The 20,479-nt window shown below is 46.5% G+C and overlaps 1 protein-coding gene across 1 annotated transcript; it reads right to left on the bottom strand.

Moving 5' to 3' along the window:
* Positions 1 to 1,010: 1,010 nt before the first annotated feature.
* LOC121870288 (discoidin domain-containing receptor tyrosine kinase B-like) lies at positions 1,011 to 19,227 on the bottom strand. Its single transcript, XM_042372078.1, has 9 exons — positions 18,997 to 19,227; positions 14,118 to 14,989; positions 10,366 to 10,468; positions 6,250 to 6,481; positions 5,632 to 5,779; positions 4,962 to 5,141; positions 4,165 to 4,298; positions 3,560 to 3,770; positions 1,011 to 3,302 (listed from the first exon to the last, which is right to left on the bottom strand). The coding sequence occupies exons 2-9, from the start codon at positions 14,182 to 14,184 to the stop codon at positions 1,582 to 1,584; spliced, it is 2,796 nt and encodes a 931-aa protein (XP_042228012.1). The 5' UTR covers positions 14,185 to 14,989; positions 18,997 to 19,227; the 3' UTR covers positions 1,011 to 1,581.
* Positions 19,228 to 20,479: the final 1,252 nt, after the last annotated feature.

Below are 20,479 nucleotides of genomic sequence, written 5' to 3'. Positions count from 1 at the left end.
CGGTTTAAGTGGGGTGCACATGTACACATAACCACCCAAGTAAGATGCACATGTACGGTCATCAAAGGTATACACACATGTACATAAACAGGATGAAACACGTATGATAAGCCACTGGTGTACACAAACGTACACGGGAAGAACGTACTGTACATACATGACAAGATATACACACGTACGCATCAAAAGGTCTCCCATCCGGTCGGTTACACTATCATTCTGTTAATAACGTCAGAACTACTTCAATAACAAGAACCAGAGTCATCTACAGAACACCTTGCCTATACTATAAGACCTTGGTAAGCTAATCTCGCTACTCAAACATGTCCGTAGGGTTCGAATCCCCGATCTATGGGGGTGTGAGGGTGGGTGAATGGGGGTGTGGAGGCTGGGGGGGGGTTGATGGGGTGTGGAGGCTGGGAGGGGAGGTGAGGGGGGAGGAGGTTGATGGGGTGGGAGGGGTTGGCAAAGAATGAGGTGGGTGGATAGGTGTGGAAATTGAAGGTAGGTGGATGGGGGATGAAGGTTAAGAGGGGTTGAGAAGGGAGTGGAGGTTCAGGGAGTGGAGGTTCAGGGAGTGGAGGTTCAGGGAGTGGAGGTTCAGGGAGTGGAGGTTCAAGGAGTAGGAGGATGAGGTGGTGGATATGGATAAACTATATTAGTATGTACTGAAATCTTAATCAACCTGTAATCACGACAACTTACACTGACCTACCTGAAGTGTTAACAATACATAATATACAGGTATATACATGGGATTAAAATGGTCATACAAAGGCCACAGAGACAGCGAGACACATTTGTATAATTATTTACATTATAAAATCGTGTTATGTATGTATCTATCTCTGTATAAATATGTCCCAGATACTGTAATTTCTCTTGTAATTCTCAAAGTCATTATCGGACATTGAGTTAATCTTTTATTTACATTGTTAAGTCGTCATAGTCAACCACAACACACTAGGTAAGGTACGGTAAATGCCTCTTGTTATTACCTAAGACAACTAACATGGTTTGTTTACACGGTTTCTGTTTATACGGTTTGTTTACGTGGTTTGTTTATTTGGTTTCTGTTTACATGGTTTCTGTTACATGGTTTGTTATCACGGTTTGTTTACATGGCTTCTGTTTACATGGTTTGTTATCACGGTTTGTTTACATGGTTTCTGTTTACATGGTATTGTTCTCATGGTTTGTTTACATGTCTTTGTTTTCAGTCTCTCACAAGGATAACCAGTTCCAAGGCTTCCTAGCTGGGTGTAGGAGCTGCCGCCTACACACCAACTACACCCGGACAATCTGTGTAACTCAGTTCAGGTAATCACTGCACTTTTGCCTTTACCACTAAAATTAACATGTGATGGTGTTCCTCGCTGGCTGAATACACACAATACACTATATGAGTTCCTTAGTGTACTGACGTGATCATTGTCCTGGTGTAGGTAATGGAGGAGACTGGTTAGGTGTTTTTTCGCGCTTCAGGAATATAAGACTCGACCAGAAATGATTGTTTACTTTATGTACGTTAGTTGTGGGTGTAGTATACGCCACTCTGTGTAGTTGAAGGTATACTACACTTCACTCCAGGTAGTCGAGGGTGTAGCCGAGGTTTTTACGCTGAAGGAAGAGGTGTATCTCCCAGAAGGGGGGACGGTGGCGGTAGTCCGGCCTCCAGCAGGCGGTCATCATCTCGTACACGTCAGGGGGACAGAGAGGCGGCTGAGGCAACACCATCATCCCTGCACCGTCACCATGGTAACAGTGAGACACGTTCTCCAACACGCCCTCGTCACTCAACTCGTCGTAGGGAGGCCGACGTGCCATCATCAGGATCTCCCACAAAGTAACACCAAACGCCCACACGTCACTCTTGGTGGAGAACTTTCCCTGAAGGACAGACTCCCACGCCATCCATCTGATGGGCAAGAGAGCTCGACTGTCACTCAGGCGGTAGTAGTCACTCGAGTATAGAGGTCGACTCATGCCAAAGTCTGATATCTTGACGGTGAGGCCGCTGCCAACAAGACAGTTGCGGGTTGCCAAGTCTCGGTGAACAACGTTTAGTGTTTCGAGGTACTTCATCCCCGAGACGATTTGTGTGACCATGTGTAAGAGGGCGCCGTAGCTGATGAAGGAGGGCTCCCTTATACTACCAGACGCTCCCTTGAACACCGCGCTGGGTATACCTTCCGTCACGTGTCTGCGGAGGAACTGGTAGAGGTCACCATCGTCCATGTACTCAAGCAACATACACAGCGGCTCAGATGTGTTCACCACACCCAACAGTCTCACGATGTTTGGGTTGTCAACACGGCTAAGCGTACGGCACTCCTTCCTGAAGTCTTCCTTGGTGTCCTCACTTGCACCGATTTTTAGACTCTTCAAGGCCACCCTCCGACACCCAACACTCGTCGCGTCCCTCACCTCACACAGCTGCACCACACCAAACACTCCTTCACCCAGGTTCTCCACCACCCGCAGGTGACTTCTCGGCACCTCAGGTACCCGACGCTCCTTCCCTAGACTGGTCTCATCAGCAACAGCATATATCACAGTACCCGTCACACCTTGTATATTAGAAGGCTGGCACAAGAGAGGTGCCGTGTAGTACTCCTGGTCGGGCGGCGGAGGGAGAGACGGAACAGCGGGCATCAGAGGAACATCCCGTAGATTACACACAGTCGGTAACGTCGCTGGTGGCTGAGTCAGAGGCACAGGAGGAGGAGGAGAATACACCTCAGAAAACGGCGGAGGAGGTGTCATATTGAGGTCAGGTATAGCATAATCAACAGAGTCGTCGGTGTCGGTGGGGATGGCACACTTGAGAGGCACTTCCGAAGGGGTGACGGTGTGACCCAACGTGTAGTACCCGGGGTTATGTATTGGCCCTTTAAATGGCTCCTGATACATCGCCGTCGTCTCCTCATCCATTGCCACATGACCATACAACTTCCCCTTTGCCTTAGCATAACCATTAGACACAGGCGAGAGATTCACATTAATATGCAAATCTTTCATCTTCATCGACACTTTTCTCGTATCCATCCCATTATCTGGAGACGGTGGCGACTTCTTATTTGACTTCCTAGCGAGCCACCTGTGATAGTACTTCACCCCAAAGGCCACAGGAAGCATACCAAAGATCAAGGCGAGGCATATCACACCACCGAGCAGCAAGGCAGACGTTTCCTCAGCTGGGACCACAGGGGCGCGGTCCTCGACAAATCTCTCCTCATTCATACTCTCGGTTGACACAGGCGCCGCCATCTCCTCCTCCGTCAGGTTACAGTGACATGGAACTGTACTCGAGAACCATAAAAAAAACAGTGTATTAGAACCCCTAAATAATGTCATGTATTAGAAAAACAATAATACTATTCAAGAACCACAAAAACAATGACTAAATATCCATAAACATTAATATAAAACTATAAAAACAAAAACAAAACCCCGCAAAAACAAAATCCCACAAAAACAATGTAAAAACAGCCCAAAAACAACAAATAAAAACCCACATACACATGCCAATAATACTTCCTATGTTATTTTCTCTCACCTGAATCAAACGTCACTTCAGATATCATGATCCACTTGAGGGCAAAGAAGAGCTGGAGCTTCAGAAACCGAGCGGCAGCCATAGGGAATTTGATGGTGACGTTGCGGGCGTTTTCGAAGATGCGGTCCACTTGGAATTCATACTCGACGGAGGACTGGGCGTGGTAGTGTTCCCCTCCGATGCTGAATGACACCCTGGCGCTTGAGAACACCTGAAGAGAGAGAGAGAGAGAGAGAGAGAGAGAGAGAGAGAGAGAGAGAGAGAAGGGTTAATTAGCATTGGTTATTTCAGTGAATTGAAGTTTATGTTGTCTTTCCAAACTTTAAGACGTATTTCAGAATATAACCAAAATTTTAAGATAAATTCCCTAAATGCATCAGACTGTTCTTTAAGTGACAAAAACTATAAGAATTCTCCCTTAAACAAAACACATATATAAAAAGTATCCTTACGATTTTTGTGTGAAACAATATGACACAAAGGACGAAGGATTTTGACAACCCTACCGAGACAACAGAAGACTTAGTGTTCATTTTGAAATTCATCGTTCACCCTCCGTTCAGATACTTTTTTGGAGTGATACACAACAGACAGGAAACACCTACCTGGGCGTCCCTGGTGAAGAGGTTATTGGTGTAGATGTGTACGGCAGTGAAGTTCCTGATGGAGTCGAATTCAAAGGTAATCTCGACAGGTTGTCCTTGACGAGAGTTGTTCTTCCAACCTACCCACTCGTAACCTGAAGGAGGAGGAGGGTGGGGGACCGTGAGTAGTAGTGGTAATAGTGATGATAATGCTACAGTTGCTACTACTACTACTACTACTTTTTTAATGTAAGTCTCTCTGTCTGTCTCAATATAAATCTGTCTACCTGCCTGTCTGTCTTTCTCTCTCTCTCTCTCTTTATGTATGTATGTATGTATGTATGTATGTATGTATGTGTGTGTGTGTGTGTGTGTGTGTGTGTGTGTCCCTCCCAAATAACCTAACCTAACCTTACAGCTTCAGATCACGCAATAGGAGCAGGTATAAGAGGTCCTCAGCACTCCACCCGACTCCTCTATTTCATTACCTTGACTCAGGTCTTACGCCAACCTTTAATTTCGCCAAATTACTCTCAATTGGCGAAGAGTGAAGAGGAGAAGGAGGGGTGAGGTAAGGAGGGTGTGAGGGAGGTAAGGAGGGTGGTGAGGGAGGTAAGGAGGGTGGGGAGGGAGGTGGAGGGTGGGGGTGGAGGGGGGTGGGGAGGAGGGGAGGTAAGGAGGGTGGTGAGGAGGTGGGAGGGAGGAGGAGGGAGGTGGGGAGGGAGGTAAGGAGATGAGGAGAGAGAGAGAGAGAGAGAGAGAGAGAGAGAATACAGACACAACAACACAAATTAACACCTAGGTAACCAACACCTTACCTCGCCCCATGCCAAGAGCGTCCACTCTAAAGTTAGTGTGACCCATCTCCCCATCGGTGAGTTGACCTAGGCCCCCTGAGAGCCAACCATCAGCCCGTGTGCCATCGTAGGTCAGGTCAGTTAGAGCCTGGTCACCTCCTCTGGGGTCACCATCTGGCATGCTATATGACACAAGACCATCTGGAATGTATAGAAAAAAAAAAGAAACATATTTTATGATTCCTCTTTTGGTTCAGGTTCATGGATTATAATATTGTTTTTTCAGTGTTAAAAGGAAATGGTTAGGTTAGGGTTAGATTAGGTTAGATTAAGTTAGGTTGGGTTAGGTTAGATTAGATTAGGGTTACAGTGTTTACTCTTATGACAAAAATAAGTTAGGCTACTGTAGGTTAGAGGTTAGCTTAGGTTAGATTAAATTAGGTTGGGTTAGCTTAGGTTAGATTAGCGTTACAGTACTTAATCTTATGACAAAAATAAGCAAGGGGGTAAGGTTAAGTTAAGTTAGAGTTACAGTACTTAACATTATGACAAAAATAAGTTAGGGGGTAAGGTTAAGTTAAGTTAGAGTTACAGTACTTATCATTATGACAAAAATAAGCAAGGGGGAGGGAGGAAGGGGTGTAATCTTCAAGCTTTCCAGACCCAAAACAACACAAACACCATTACCAACCTGAGTACTGACAGCCATACACCTCAACCCTCATACACACAGTCCTCGGGTGGTCGCTGTAGGGGACGAACCTCACCCTCGAGGCTATGATGGGCGGACTTAACTGTGACGTCTGCGCCAGGTAGGTGTTGCTGTTGCCTTCCAGTAACTGTGGGGGGAGTGTGGGAGAGAGGTGAGTGTGTGAGGGGGGTAGGTAGGGTGGTGAGTATGTAGGGGGATGAGTGTGTGGGAGAATGGTGAGTGTGTGAGGGAGAATGGTGAGTGTGTGAGGGAGAATGGTCAGTGTGTGGGGGAATGGTGAGTGTGTGTGTGTGGGAGAGGTTTGTGTGTGGGAGAGAGGTGAGTGTGTGAGGGAGAATGGTGAGTGTGTGGGAGGGAGGTGAATGTTTGATATGTGAGTGCGTGTGGGAGGTGAGTGTGTGATATGTGAGTGTGTGGGAGGTGAGTGCGTGTGGGAGGTGAGTGCGTGTGGGAGGTGAGTGTGTGTGATATACCCTGATTAATCTTACACCAATAACTCAAATATAAGCATTCTTTAATTCACTCAAGTGCTGACTGGTCCAATGGCCCTGTATGGTCCAGTGGCCCAGGAGAGGTCATCTGTGTCCCATAACTCACCTCCTGGCCCCGACCATCACTATAAGTAACCCAGTGGTCCAGGCCTGGTCGCCAAAGCTGGAGTTTGTAATGCCTGGCGAACTCCCTCCCCTGGCCATTGCCGAATCTGCCCTGGACCTCTACCTTGGTGAGGACGTGCAGCGCCCCGAGGTTGACCTCCAGGAACTCTGTGCCTCCTCGGTACACCATCTCCCGAGGGCACCAGGCTCCTCCTCCAGCCTCTACCCGCGCCCTGAACACATAGGGAGGAGGGAAGGAACAGTCATTATGCAGTTAATACAGGAATACAAAAGTCACTGTAGTTACAAAAAAGTAGAAAGTCTGACCAGAAATACAGAACGAGAGACAATAAATACCTAAAGTACGCCAGGCAGACAACTGTAAAACTCTCGTACGCCAGGCAGACAACTGTAACACTCTCGTACGCCAGGCAGACAACTGTAACACTCTCGTACGCCAGGCAGACAACTGTAAAACTCTCGTACGCCAGGCAGACAAACTGTAACACTCTGCATGCCAGGCAGACTTTGCATGCCAGGCAGACAAACTCTCGTACGCCAGGCAGACAACTGTAACACTGTAACACTTCCTACGCCAGGCAGACAACTGTAACACTCTCGTACGCCAGGCAGACAACTGTAACCTCTCTGTACGCCAGGCAGACAACTGTAACACTCTCGTACGCCAGGCAGACAACTGTAACACTCTCGTACGCCAGGCAGGCAGTAACACTTCGTACAGGCAGACAACTGTAACACTCTCGTACGCCAGGCAGACAACTGTAACACTTCGCACTCCAGGCAGACAACTGTAACACTTCGTACGCCAGGCAGACAACTGTAACACTCTCGTACGCCAGGCAGACAACTGTACACTCTTTGCACTCAGGCAGACAACTGTACGCCAGGCAACACTCTCGTACCCAGGCAGACAACTGTAACACTCTCGTACGCCAGGCAGACAACCTGTAACACTCTCGTACGCCAGGCAGACAACTGTAACACCGTCTCTCGCACGCCAGGCAGACAACTGTAACACTTCTGTACGCCAGGCAGACAACGCCAGGTGTAACACTCTCGTACGCCAGGCAGACAACTGTAAACTCGTACGCCAGGCAGACAACTGTAACACTTCGTACGCCAGGCAGACAACTGTAACACTTGCATCGTGGGCCACGCCAGGCAGACAAATGTAACACTGTAATACTTTCGTGACAGGCAGACAACTGGCAGCTACAGACTGTATGCCAGGCAGACAACTGTAACACTTCTTGCATGCCAGGCAATTGTAATAGACAACTGTAACACTGCATTTCGACAATTGTAACACTTCCCCGTACGCCAGGCAGACAACTGTAACACTCTCGTACGCCAGGCAGACAACTGTAACACTCTCGTCGCAGTACTGTCCACACTTTCGTACTCCAGGCAGTAAACATCTGCAATACCGTCTTGCATGCCAGGCAGACAACTGTAACACCTGTAACACATCGTACTCCAGGCAGACAACTGTAACACTGTGCCTTCCAGGCAGACTGTAACACTCTCGTACGCCAGGCTCGTACGCCAGGCAGACAACTGTAACTCCCTTCGTACGCCAGGCAGACAACTGTAACATTCTTCGTACGCCAGGCAGACAACTGTAAAAACTCGTACGCCACGGGACTTCGACAGGCAGACAACTGTAACACTCTCGTACGCCAGGCAGACAACTGTAACACTTCGTACGCCAGGCAGACAACTGTAACACTCACGCCAGGCAGACAACTGTAAACCCTCTCGTACGCCAGGCAGACAACTGTAAACTCGTACGCCAGGCAGACAACTGTAACACTTCGTACGCTGGCCAGGCAGACAACTGCAAAACTCTCGTACGCCAGGCAGACAACCGTAACCTTCTCGTACGCCAGGCAGACAACTGTAAACTCTCGTACGCCAGGCAGACAACTATAAAACTCTCGTACGCCAGGCAGACAACTGTAACCCTCTCTGCACGCCAGGCAGACAACTGTAACACTCTCGTACTCCAGGCAGACAACTGTAACACTCTCGTACGCCAGGCAGACAACTGTAAAACTCTCGTACGCCAGGCAGACAAATGGGTGATTAATTAGGTGCCAGGAGAGTCGACCACCTTTAAGTTATTGTACAGCGGAGAGCACTGACTGACCCATCTCTCTATAAAGGAGTCAGAACAAAGAGTAATTACAGAAGACAGGAGAGTTCAGTCATTAAGCAAGAGCGTCATTAATTCCCCTCAACCTGCCATTAATAACCCAATTTATTAATAATTCCCCTCACTTACCACAAGTTAATAAGTAACCTTCACCTGCCTTAGAGGATAGTATCCCCTCACCTGCTGTAGATGGCGTTGAGTAGGAACAAATCCCCTCACCTGCTGTACAGTCACTCACAACCCCCCCCCTCACCCCCACCCCGCCCCGAGAGAGGTTTTGGAATTCGTGGTCTCTTCTGGTAACAGTGTACCTGGCGTAGGAGGAGTGAGGGGTGGGTTGGGGGGTGAGGGGTGGTGTTGGGGGTGGTGAGGGGTGGTGTTGGAGGGTGAGGGGTGGTGTTGGAGGGTGAGGGGTGGTGTTGGAGGGTGAGGGGTGGTGTTGAGGGTGAGGGTGGTGTTGGAGGGGTGAGGGGTGGTGTTGAGGCAGGGGTGTGTGGAGGGTGAGGGGTGTGTTGGAGGGTGAGGGGTGGTGTTGGGGGTGAGGGGTGGTGTTGGGGGTGGTGGAGGATGGTGTTGGGGGTGAGGGGTGGAAAGGAGGGTGAGGGTGAAGAGGGGGTGAGGGGTGGTGTTAGAGGGGTGAGGGGTGTGTTGGAGGGTGAGGGGTGGTGTTGGAGGGGTGAGGGGTGAGGGTGTGTGGAGGGGTGAGGGGTGGTGTTGGGGGTGAGGGTGGAGTTGGAGAGTGAGGGGTGGTGTTGAAGGGGTGAGGGATGGTGTTGAAGGGGTGAGGGGTGGTATTGGAGGGGTGAGGGGTGGTGTTGGTCCACTTCCATGTACACTAACCATTGTCTTGAGTCATTATCTAGTTACATACTTAACTAATACGAGGTAACTATAACAGCATAATTATATCACCTTTATGTATTATACTCTAACATCCTTATATAATCACTAAAATGACCTTTGAACCTTTGACCTTCTTCATCGCATTATACCTGTATCTAAACTAAGCTTATTGTGTGATAAAGGAGAGTTCATTCCTAACCTACTCGACCATATAGTCTGGCTGAGTGTGTCGGGAAGGAGGTCTGAAATATCCCAGGAGGAAGCATTGTCTCAAACGTCGTGAGGTAAAGAGAGTCTCTATGGTATTTATATAAACTCAAACACATTATAAATCTGTTGGTCAAATATATGTAGGAGAGTAGTAGTTTTTCTCACTCTGTCTATCTGTCTCTCTATGATGTACTGGGTTATTATAATGATCTAAGACGAGACAGACAGACAGACAGAAAAATGGTGTTGTATTCTGTTAATCAAATATCATTTAACTCATCCCCCACAAACTGATGAATTAATATTTGGCATTTAGTATAATTGTTACGTGGGACAATGAAAACCACCCAGGTTAAAATATATGCAGATAGTGTTGTAAAATTGCATGGTCATATAGTGATGATGTTAGGATATTAGAAACAAAATGTGTAAAGGTAACGTATTTATGCTGTTGTATTCACCTCGTTTAGGTGTACATGAAACGAGACATCAGCTTCCCCCTCACCCTCCCCCCTACCCCACCTCCCTTTAAGTCAGGTTACATTATTACCAGATCCGAACTGCCCAGGGAGGGTGGGGGCTCTTTTATGAGTGACTATAGTTCCCTTTTCCTTCCATAGATGGCGGTGACATCAATATAGTCCCTTTACCTTCCATAAATGGCGGTGACATTAAAATAGTTCCCTTTACCTTCCATAGATGGCGGTGACATCAAAATAGTCCCCTTACCTTCCATAAATGGCGGTGACATCAAAATAGTTTTCTTTACCTTCCATAGATGGCGGTGACATCAAAATAGTCCCCTTACCTTCCATAAATGGCGGTGACATCAAAATAGTTCCCCTTACCTTCCATAGATGGCGGTGACATCAAAATAGTTCCCCTTACCTTCCATAGATGGCGTTAACAGCGGCATCGAAGTAAGAGGAGGAGGAGATGTGGTCGTCGGGGATGGCTCCAGACTGCATCCCAAGCGCCGCCTCACACTGACCTGACGGAGACGCAGACGAAGGTAAAGGGGGTTATTTAATGACTGTTTAAATGGATCCTAGTCAAAATAGATGTAGGTTTAGGGCTTATAGTAATAATGGGGGCCTAGGAATGGTGTCTCTCTCTCTCCCCTCCTTTGCATCCTCTGTTTCATTGTTCTTCTCTACCCCTCTATCTCCCTCTCCTCCCTTTCTTTACTCTCTCTCACTTTCCGTCACTCTACATCTCGCCTCAGCCAACTAATAGGATCAGTAAATGACAACGACAGGCGCTCTGGGGCGACAAAAAACTCCACCTCACACAGTGGCCGCCGCTACCACCACTACCACCACCATCACTACCACCGCTGCCACCACTACCACCATCCCTAACTAAGCTGAAGATAAAACACACACACACACACTCTAACTACCTAATTACCCATTATCTCAACTACTTAAAGCACCATTAGATGAGGTTTCAGTTTTAATATACAGCCAATCGGGTTATCAGTTGCTGAGATAATGATCAGGGACCTTATTGGATATCTTTTGACCAATCAGAAGCCAGGAAAATCATCGAACCGTGACAGCATTTTAATCTGGTCACGTGGGAGGGGGGGGAGGTGGGAGGAAGGGGGGGTAGGGAGGAAGAGGGAGGGTGGGTAGGGAGGAATGGGGGAGGGGGGGAGGAGGAAGGGGAGGGTGGGGGGTAAGAGGGAAGAGGGGAGGGGTGGGGTAGGAGGAAGGGGGGAGGGGGGGTAGGGAGGAAGAGGGAGGGTGGGGTAGGGAGGAAGGTGGGAAGGTGGGGGGTAGGAGGAAGGGGGGTAGAGGAAGAGGGAGGGTGGGGTAGGAGGAAGGGGGAGGTTGGGGGTAGGAGGAAGGGGGGAGGGGGGAGGGAGGAAGAGGGAGGGGTGGGGGGGTAGGGGAGGAAGGGGGAGGGTGGGGAGTGGGAAGGAAGGGGAGGGGGGTAGGGAGGGAGAAGGGAGGGTGGGAGATGGGAGGAAGGGGGGAGGGTGGGGGAGTGGGAGGGAAGGGGGGAGGGTGGGAGGAAGGGGGGGGGAAGGGGGTGGGAGGAAGGGGGGAGGGGGTGGGAGGAAGGAGGGGGGTGGGAGGGAGGGAGGGGGAAGAAGAGGAGGTGGGGGTAGGAGGAAGGACGGAGGGGGGGTAGGAGGAAGGGGAGGGGTGGGAGGGAAGGAGGGAGGGGGACGGGGGTGGGAGGAAGGGGGGGAGGTGGGGGGTAGGAGGGAAGGGGAGGGATAGGAGGAGGGGGAGGGGGTAGGAGGAAGGGGGAGGGGAAGGGAGACGGAATGGGAGAAAGAAGGAGGAGGGGGAAGGGAAGGAGGAGATATAGGTAGAGAAGGAGAAAGAGTAGGAAGGGGAAGGAGGAAAAAGGGAAGGAGAGGAGGAAGGGAAGAGAGATGATCGAAAATAACGAATGAATGAGCGAATGGGAGAACGAATGATAACTAACAAGGCGAAAGGAAGAGAAAAACAAACGAATAACGGAAAAAAAAGAAGGATTGGATAACTTGACGAAAAACAAATAAATATCGGAATGAACGGACGAATAGACGAACGGACAAATGGACCAGTAAACACAACCCCACCGCTGCTGTTTATAATGCCAGTGACCTAAATAAACAAGGAAGATAGGGTTTTAATCACATGTTGGAAACTGGTTGTGTATCTAACCAACATACAACCAACGAAGATTAGGTTAAGAATACGTCACATTAAGTTATATTGGTTAAATTTAGTCAAGTTAGAATAGATTTACTTCCGGGTTCATATTTAGTGATAAGGAAACCCCATTTTTGAACACACACACACACACACACACGTACACACACACACACACACACACACACACACACACACACACCTTTCTAACTTGCCGTATCACTTCCATCTCTCTCCTTAGTTCACTCTCGCTGGTGGAAGTTTAATTACCTCAAGGACTTGTTTACTGTGTGTTTGGGGTAATTAATTGGTTAACACACCCAGGCGCCGTTTTCTTTCACGCTTGTCTTACGATTAACGACTTTTGGCGAGGGGGGACTCCACTAATTTGTCCGGTTCGAGTAGTGATCGTGTTTTTATTGGGGGTTTTTTGTATTGCAGTTTGTAGTTTATTTTGCGTGTAAATATATGAGGTGATTATTAAATAGTTGTATGTCAGTTTAATAATAATAATAATAATAATAGTTTCGAACAGCAATTTATGTGCGAGGGACTTCAGGTGGCAGAAGAAGGCGGAGATGAAGTAGACCAGTAACTTAACTTCAAACTGATAGATAAAAGCGAGAAAATATAAGGCAATATGTTTGTAGTATGCTGGGTAGTTTATACTAGTAGAAAATGGTATGCTAGCAGAGAATTGTGGTATTATGCTAGTAGAATATGTGTGGTAGTATGCTAGTAGTTGGATAAAATATGCATGCAAAGAAAGTGAGGTAGCATGCCAGCAGAAATTATATCGTATAGTATGCTAGTAGACAATGTGTGCTTGCATGCTAATAGTTCTGGTAATATGCTATGGGTCTGTTAGTATGCTAGTAGGATGCCTATTGGTATGCTAGAAGTATGCCCTCCAGTATGCGATAGTACACTAATATTTATTGTCCGATGATAATAATAGTAACTTCAAAGAGAGAGAGAGACGGCCAGGTAACGTGAGCTCCTCTGGCCACGGCCCAGGTAAGAGAGGGGCGGCGGCTCTCCCTTGTGTCACCTGCTGTTAGAAGTGACACACCATCCCAGCAGGTGTTCCTTGCCCCCTGCTGGTGTGTGTGTGTGTGTCAGATGTTGTTAGCGTTTGTTAGAAGTTCCTTGTTTGTTTGTAGTTAGTGTCAAACATTGTTAGCATTTGTTAGGAGTTCATTGACTACTTTGTTTGTGTTTTGGTATCACTTTTAGCACCAATTTGTCTGTTTTGTTTACATCTCCTTCCTCTGGTCTACTTAGCTCGTGCTCTCATCCCCGCCGCTAGGATCCCCGTGTCGCTAGTGAATCTCTACAGTGTTTATAATGGATCGTAACTCTCATCCCCGCCGCTAGGATCCCCGTGTCGTAACTCATCCCGCCACTAGGATCCCCGTGTCGCTGTGATCGTTCTCATCCTGACCCTTGAATCTACAGTGTTTATAATGGATCGTAACTCTCATCCCCGCCGCTAGGATCCCCGTGTCGCTACAGGACGCCACGATTATCACAACTCCTTAATGAAAAACATAAGGAGTTGAGCATCACCCTGACACACACACAGGGAAATACTATCACCAAGGAATTATCTCACAGAGGACAGCTTACACGATAAACAAGACGAACAGAGAAATGATTGTGATAAGAAAGAATATGTCAAATGCAACAAAGAGAAGATTAATGTCATCAAAACCAAACAAAAAGTCAAATGAAAACCCCGAAGTCAAATGAAAACCCCGAATAAATTTCATCCCATGTATACGACGACCAGATTCCTTAGATGACTATGAATGAACTTCCTGAATCCAATGTATTTTAGGGTATTGGTCATCGTATTTAAAGGGTTTAAGATTGTGTATTCATGGGATTAAATCATCTTAAGAGTTGATATCTTACTGTAGATTACTCGTCGTACTCAAGGGGTTAGTTTATGGATAACATGGACAGAGAGACAGACGGGGTTCTTACCAGTGTGTAGGCATGTGGTAGGGACAAGAGTCAGACAGATTAGCGACAGGAACAGCAGTAGCTCCATGCTGTGTAGCGGTCACTTCCCAACCACACCACCATCTGGAGGAAGGCTTCACCAGGCTTCACCACCCTCCGGAATAAAAGCTTCAACCTCTAGTAACTGTCTCAGGGAAGCCTCAATCAGTACATCAACGAGGAATCCTTCAGTGATCTAAGCTTCACTATTTCAATGCTTCAATTTTATTTTCCTTTAATATATCAGTTTCACTCACTCGTCAATGAAACACAAATGATTCACTGCTTCAATTTTATCTTCCTTTAATATATCAGTTTCACTCACTCATCAATGAAACACAAATGATTCACTGCTTCAATTTTATCTTCCTTTAATATATCAGTTTCACTCACTCATCAATGAAACACAAATGATTCACTGCTTCAATTTTATCTTCCTTTAATATATCAGTTTCACTCACTCGTCAATGAAACACAAATGATTCACTGCTTCACCTGTTCTTCCTCATTGTGTCAGAACTTGATTTCAATTCTCATAGTCATAAACTGAACACCACGCGAGGGTTCACCGTCTCACTGAACTGTTACACTTGATTTTCTCGATACTCCAGAGCATAATTTCAACCGACTGGTCTTTCCTTCTTCCTAGTAACGTCACTTAACCTAACCTAACCAATTCGATGTCTTGGAGGTTTCTAATTCGATGTCTTGAGTTTCTAATTCGTTGTCTTGGAGGTTTCTAATTCGTTGTCTTGGAGGTTTCTAATTCGTTGTCTTGGAGGTTTCTAATTCGATGTCTTGGAGGTTTCTAATTCATTGTATTGGAGGTTTCTAATGCACTTTCGACTCACCACCTGAAGAGAAAAGACAAAATATATCTTAGTAACGTAATTATATAACTTACATTAAAATTACTTTCTACAATAAGATCAAACACCTAAATCACGATGGTCCTCTCTGTCTGTCTGTCTCTCTGTCTGTCTGTCTGTCTCTCTGTCTGTCTGTCTGCTGTCTGTCTTCTCTCTCTCAACCTCGTCCCTTCTCTCAGCTAGATCAAAGTAATCACCAATGACTTATGGAAGCAGTCCTGCCACCAGACAGGCGGCATGGGCGCGGGGCGACAGAAACATGGGCGTGGACAGAAACACGAGGCGTGGACAGAAACATGGGGCGTGGAGGTGATTGACGTGGCGTGTAGGCGTGTAGGAAGAGACGCTGGGAGGGTGATACATCTCCTGGTGTTAATGGCGCACGCCCATGATGCCGTGTTCTTTGTATAAGGCGTGTGAGTTTGCTGGCCGATACCACTAAAACAAGTTATTGGACGTCACATGCGCGCCCTTATACCTGACTTTACCGGTACGTGGAGGGCGTGGAGGGCGTGTAAGCGTGGTAAGACATTCCAGACAAGAGGGAGTCAAGATGTCACGTCTCATAAGATGATTAAACATTTCACCCTTACATATATTGTTGTCTTATGACGTCACAGCCACGACTACGAGCCTAATATAAATTTTGTTATTTCTTTTATTATTCTTTTGTTTTACTGATTTAGGAGAGAGAGAGAGATAACCCATATAAGACCCTCAAACAACCCTGGGAAAGATTATAGGTAGTCTTCAGGGCATCGTAAGATTAGCGAATCGATCTGAACTAACCAATAGGAAGCGAGGTAATCCAAATATGGTAATGGTCGTCCCTAGGTCCTCAATCCTCAAAGGTTCCCGAACTATTTACACTTTAGCTGCGTCGGCAAGCTCTATAATCGCTCTTCCTGGGTTAGGGACCAATCGGTCTTTGAAGTCCATTATAATAAAGCCCATTTAACCAGACATGGAGAGAGAGAGAGAGAGACGGAGAAGTGATGATGAGTCGCTAGTGGACAGATCTGTCAATTACACTCACGACACAGCCAGAAGGACGGGCCCTGGAGGACGGGAGTTCTGACATGCCTCTATCTCCCGTCACAGATCCGTCACAGATTTTAGGAAGAGGTCTACACTAGTTTTTTTTTCCCTGTCTACACCTGTCAAGTCTGTTTATCTTAATTAATCTATTCCTTCACTCTGTCATTTTTTTGTGAGTTTCCCGTCAGACGAGAGATAGTTCTGTCCGTTGGTTTTTGGTTGGGGGGTGAAGGTGATTAATATTTCCGTCCAATAGTTGAGGAGTACGTATGAGGAGAGAGAGAGAGAGGAGAGAGAGCCGATTCACATCCCAACACACCTCTCCTTCTTTCTTTCTTTCTCTTCTCTCTCCTCCTCTTCTTCTTCTCTTCTCTTCCTCCTCACGCCTCTAAGCCCTCCCTTCAAATCCCACCCAACGAAATTAATTATGCAGTATGTCGAGCTATCTACACAAGTACACGGGTTCGACTCCACTCCAAGAACATTTATCTAGACTGGTAGGGGTCTGTTGGTCTATCAATTTATGTGGTCCCCCAAGCTGACGGAACCATTACGATCAAAGAGGCCCCATTAGGGTCCATTGTTTGAAGTGTATTAGAGAACTGCGACCCAATCGTACTGTTTAATTCTGACCGGGGTCTATTAGAAGTGGGGCCCCATATGGCTAGTTTTGATAGGGGCCCAGTTGGCTAGATTTGTCAGGGGTCTATTAGCTCAAGAGGTCCTATGGAAGCAGGCACCTAAACAGCTCCCTCGTGACTCCTAAAGTGACATAATCATCTCATATCTTTATAATCTTGACGGAACGCTTCATACAAACTTGCATCCGTCCGTGACACAAGCTGGTTTTTGTTCGTGACTCTCTCTCTCTCTCTTCTTTTGTAACTGGTCATTTGTTTAACTCTTCTTAGTCACAACAAACCGCATAATTCAAGCCCAGTTCTAATAGGCCCCAATCTTAATGGGTTGGTTAGTTTGGGGCCCAGTGAGACTTGGGGTCTATTTGATCTGATCCTATAACCCAGAGGTAATCGATAAAGATGTTCTTATACTCGCTACTGCTGGCAAATACATGTGACTACTTAATAGGTTAGGTTAGGTTAGGTTAGTTTAGGGTTGAGGTTAGGTTAAGTTAGCTTAGATTAGGTCAAGATTGAGTGAAATTAGTATAGGTTACGTTACCAAAATAATAATAATAATAATAATATAATAATAATAATAATAAAATAATAATAATAATAATAATAATAATAATAATAATAATTCAATAATAATAACTTAGGTTGTAAATCAAGAACGTCCATTTTTTCAATAATTTTCAATATTATTAAAAAACTATCAGTGAAATCTACCTCCACCACACACACACACGCGCACACACACACACACACACACACACACGGGAGGGGGGAAATAGTACACATGACAAAATATACACACATACATACATGGATATATAAACATATGTACGTGTCTGTCTGTCTGTCTGTCTGTCTGTATCCCCAAAAGGTCAATAACTGGCTCCAATCACCAAGTCTTTCGCATCACCTGAAGATTGGACACCTTAACGCTAACCTAACCTAACGCTAATCTAAACTAACCTAACCTACAGCTTCTACTAATGGGTTCTGGTACTAATGGGTCCTGGTACTAATGGGTCCTGGTACAGGTCCTGTACAGGGTCCTGGTACTAATGTTCTGGTACTAATGGGTCCTGATAATGGGTCACTAATGGGTCCTGGTACTAATGGGTCCGGTACTAATGGGTCCTGGTACTAGGTTCTGGTACTAATGGGTTCTGGACCAATGGGTTCTGGTACTAATGGGTTCTGGTACTAATGGGTCCTGGTACTAATGGGTCCTGGTACTAATGGGTCCTGGTACTAGGGTCCTGGTACTAATGGGTTCTGGTACTAATGGGTTCTGGTACTAATGGTCCTGGTACTAATGGGTTCTGGTACTAAGGTCCTGGTACTAATGGGTTCTGGTACTAAGGGTCCTGGTACTAATGGGTTCTGGTACTAAGGTCCTGGTACTAAGGGTTCTGGTACTAAGGGTCCTGGTTAATGGGTCCTGGTACTAATGGGTCCTGGTACTAATGGGTTCTGGTACTAATGGGTCCTGGTACTAGGGTCCTGGTACAATGGGTCCTGGTACAGGGTCCTGGTACTAGGGTCCTGGTACTAATGGGTCCTGGTACTTAATGGGTCCTGGTACTAATGGGTCCTAGTACTAATGGGTTCTGGTACTAATAGCTCGGTACTAACTGGTACTAATGGGTCCAGTACTAGTTCTGGAATGGCCCTGGTACTAATGGGTCCTGGTAAATGGGTCCTGGTACGAATGGTCCTAGTACTAATGGGTCTGGTATAATGGCCTATGGGTCCTGGTACTAATGGGTCCTGGAGGGTCCTGGTACTAATGGGTTCTGGTACTAATGGGTCCTGGTACTAATGGGTCCTGGTACTAAGGGTCCTGGTACTAATGGGTCTAGTACTAAGGGTTCTGGTACTAATGGCCCTGGTACTAATGGCTCCTGGTACTAAGGGTCCTGGTACTAATGGGTCCTAGTACTAATGGGTTCTGGTACTAATGGCCCTGGTACCAATGGGTCCTGGTACTAATGGGTCCTGGTACTAATGGGTTCTGGTACTAATGGGTCCTGGTACTAATGGGTCCTGGTACTAAGGGTCCTGGACTAATGGGTTCTGGTACTAAGGCTCCTGATACTAATGGGTTCTGGTACTAATGGGTCCTGATACTAATGGGTCATGGTACTAATGGGTCCTGGTACTAAGGGTCCTGGTACTAATGGGTCCTGGTACTAATGGGCCCGGTACTAATGGACAAAGATAGATTCACAATTAATAAATAAACTGTAAATCACTTTTAATAGACGTTGAAAATAATTAACAAATAAAATCCAATAAAAAAAACATGCTCAAATAACTTACCATAACAATTACGACGTTCGGTAAATATCACCTAATTCCCCTAAAATTCTTGAATAAAATCACTAATAGATTATCTAAAATACATTTATTTCTGTTTTATCAACGGTCTGTTACTTTCACAACAGATAAATCACAAGAGAATGATAGCAGTTAATGAATGCGTTAGTTCTGTTGCAAGCGAGGACCTGGGTGTGGGTCCAGGAGCGTGGAATGGTACACTTCACTCTCTCACTCTCGGGAAGACACTGAGTAACCGAGACCCCCGAGACCCGAGTCACTATGTTGATACTGTACCTCCTTCCTCCCTCCCTTCCTCCCTCTCTCCTTCCTCCCCTACCCTCCCCATTCCTCTCTCTCCCTCCCTGTTGAGATACCGGTTAGATATATTGTAACACACACACACACACACACACACACACACACACACACACAACACACACACACACACACACACACACACACACACACACACAAAAGTTCACTCGTAACTATCCTAAAACTTATTTCAGTTCGACAAAAGTTCTAAAAAAGTTCCTCAACACATGTCAGGATTAAACTTTACGGGGAAGTTCAGTGACGTTCAGAAGTTCAATAATACATAGTTACAGTTAGAGGTCACAGTTAGAGGTCAGAGAGGCATATAGGTTACAGAGGTCACAGAGGTCATAGAATTCAAAGCAGAGGTCATAGAGGTTACAGAGGTCAGAGTTAGAGGACATAGAAGCTATTGTTAGAGGTTATTAAGGCCAGAATTAGAGGTCATAGTTAGAGGTCACAGTTAGAGGTCACGGAACGACAGTATTACGTTAGTGAGTTGTGAGGAAGAGTGTGCATTAGACAGGTGTGTGGAAGAGGTGTTAGTTAGACAGGTGTGAGGAAGAGTGTGTTACGTTAGACAGGTGTGAGGAAGAGTGTTACGTTAGGTTGGTGGTGTGAAGAAGAGTGTGTTACATTAGACAGGTGTGTGGAAGAGTGTGTTACGTCAGACAGGTGTGAGGAAGAGTGTGTTACGTTAGACAGGTGTGAGGAAGAGTGTGTTACGTTAGACAGGTGTAAATAAGAGTGTGTTATGTTAGACAGGTGTGAGGAAGAGTGCGTTACGTCAGACAGGTGTGAGGAAGAGTGTGTTACGTTAGACAGGTGTGAGGAAGAGTGTGTTACGTCAGACAGGTGTGAGGAAGAGTGTGTTACGTTAGACAGGTGTGAGGAAGAGTGTGTTACGTCAGACAGGTGTGAAGAAGAGTGTGTTACGTTAGACAGGTGTGAAGAAGAGTGTGTTACGTTAGACAGGTGTGAAGAAGAGTGTGTTACGTTAGACAGGTGTGAGGAAGAGTGTGTTACGTGATGATGAAGAACAGGTATGAGGGCCCGAACTCTTTGGCACGTGTGGTAGGCGAGGGTCCCCTGTATCGACCCAGCTGGAGAAGAGGGGGCGGTGAAGTTCCAGTTTCCAGTGAGGGAACGCTGGAATGTCCGGGTAATA

Source organism: Homarus americanus, unplaced genomic scaffold, assembly GCF_018991925.1.
Source record: "Homarus americanus isolate GMGI-L3 unplaced genomic scaffold, GMGI_Hamer_2.0 scaffold18710, whole genome shotgun sequence".
Classification (NCBI taxonomy): domain Eukaryota; kingdom Metazoa; phylum Arthropoda; class Malacostraca; order Decapoda; family Nephropidae; genus Homarus; species Homarus americanus.
This window is presented reverse-complemented; position numbering and strand designations above follow the sequence as displayed.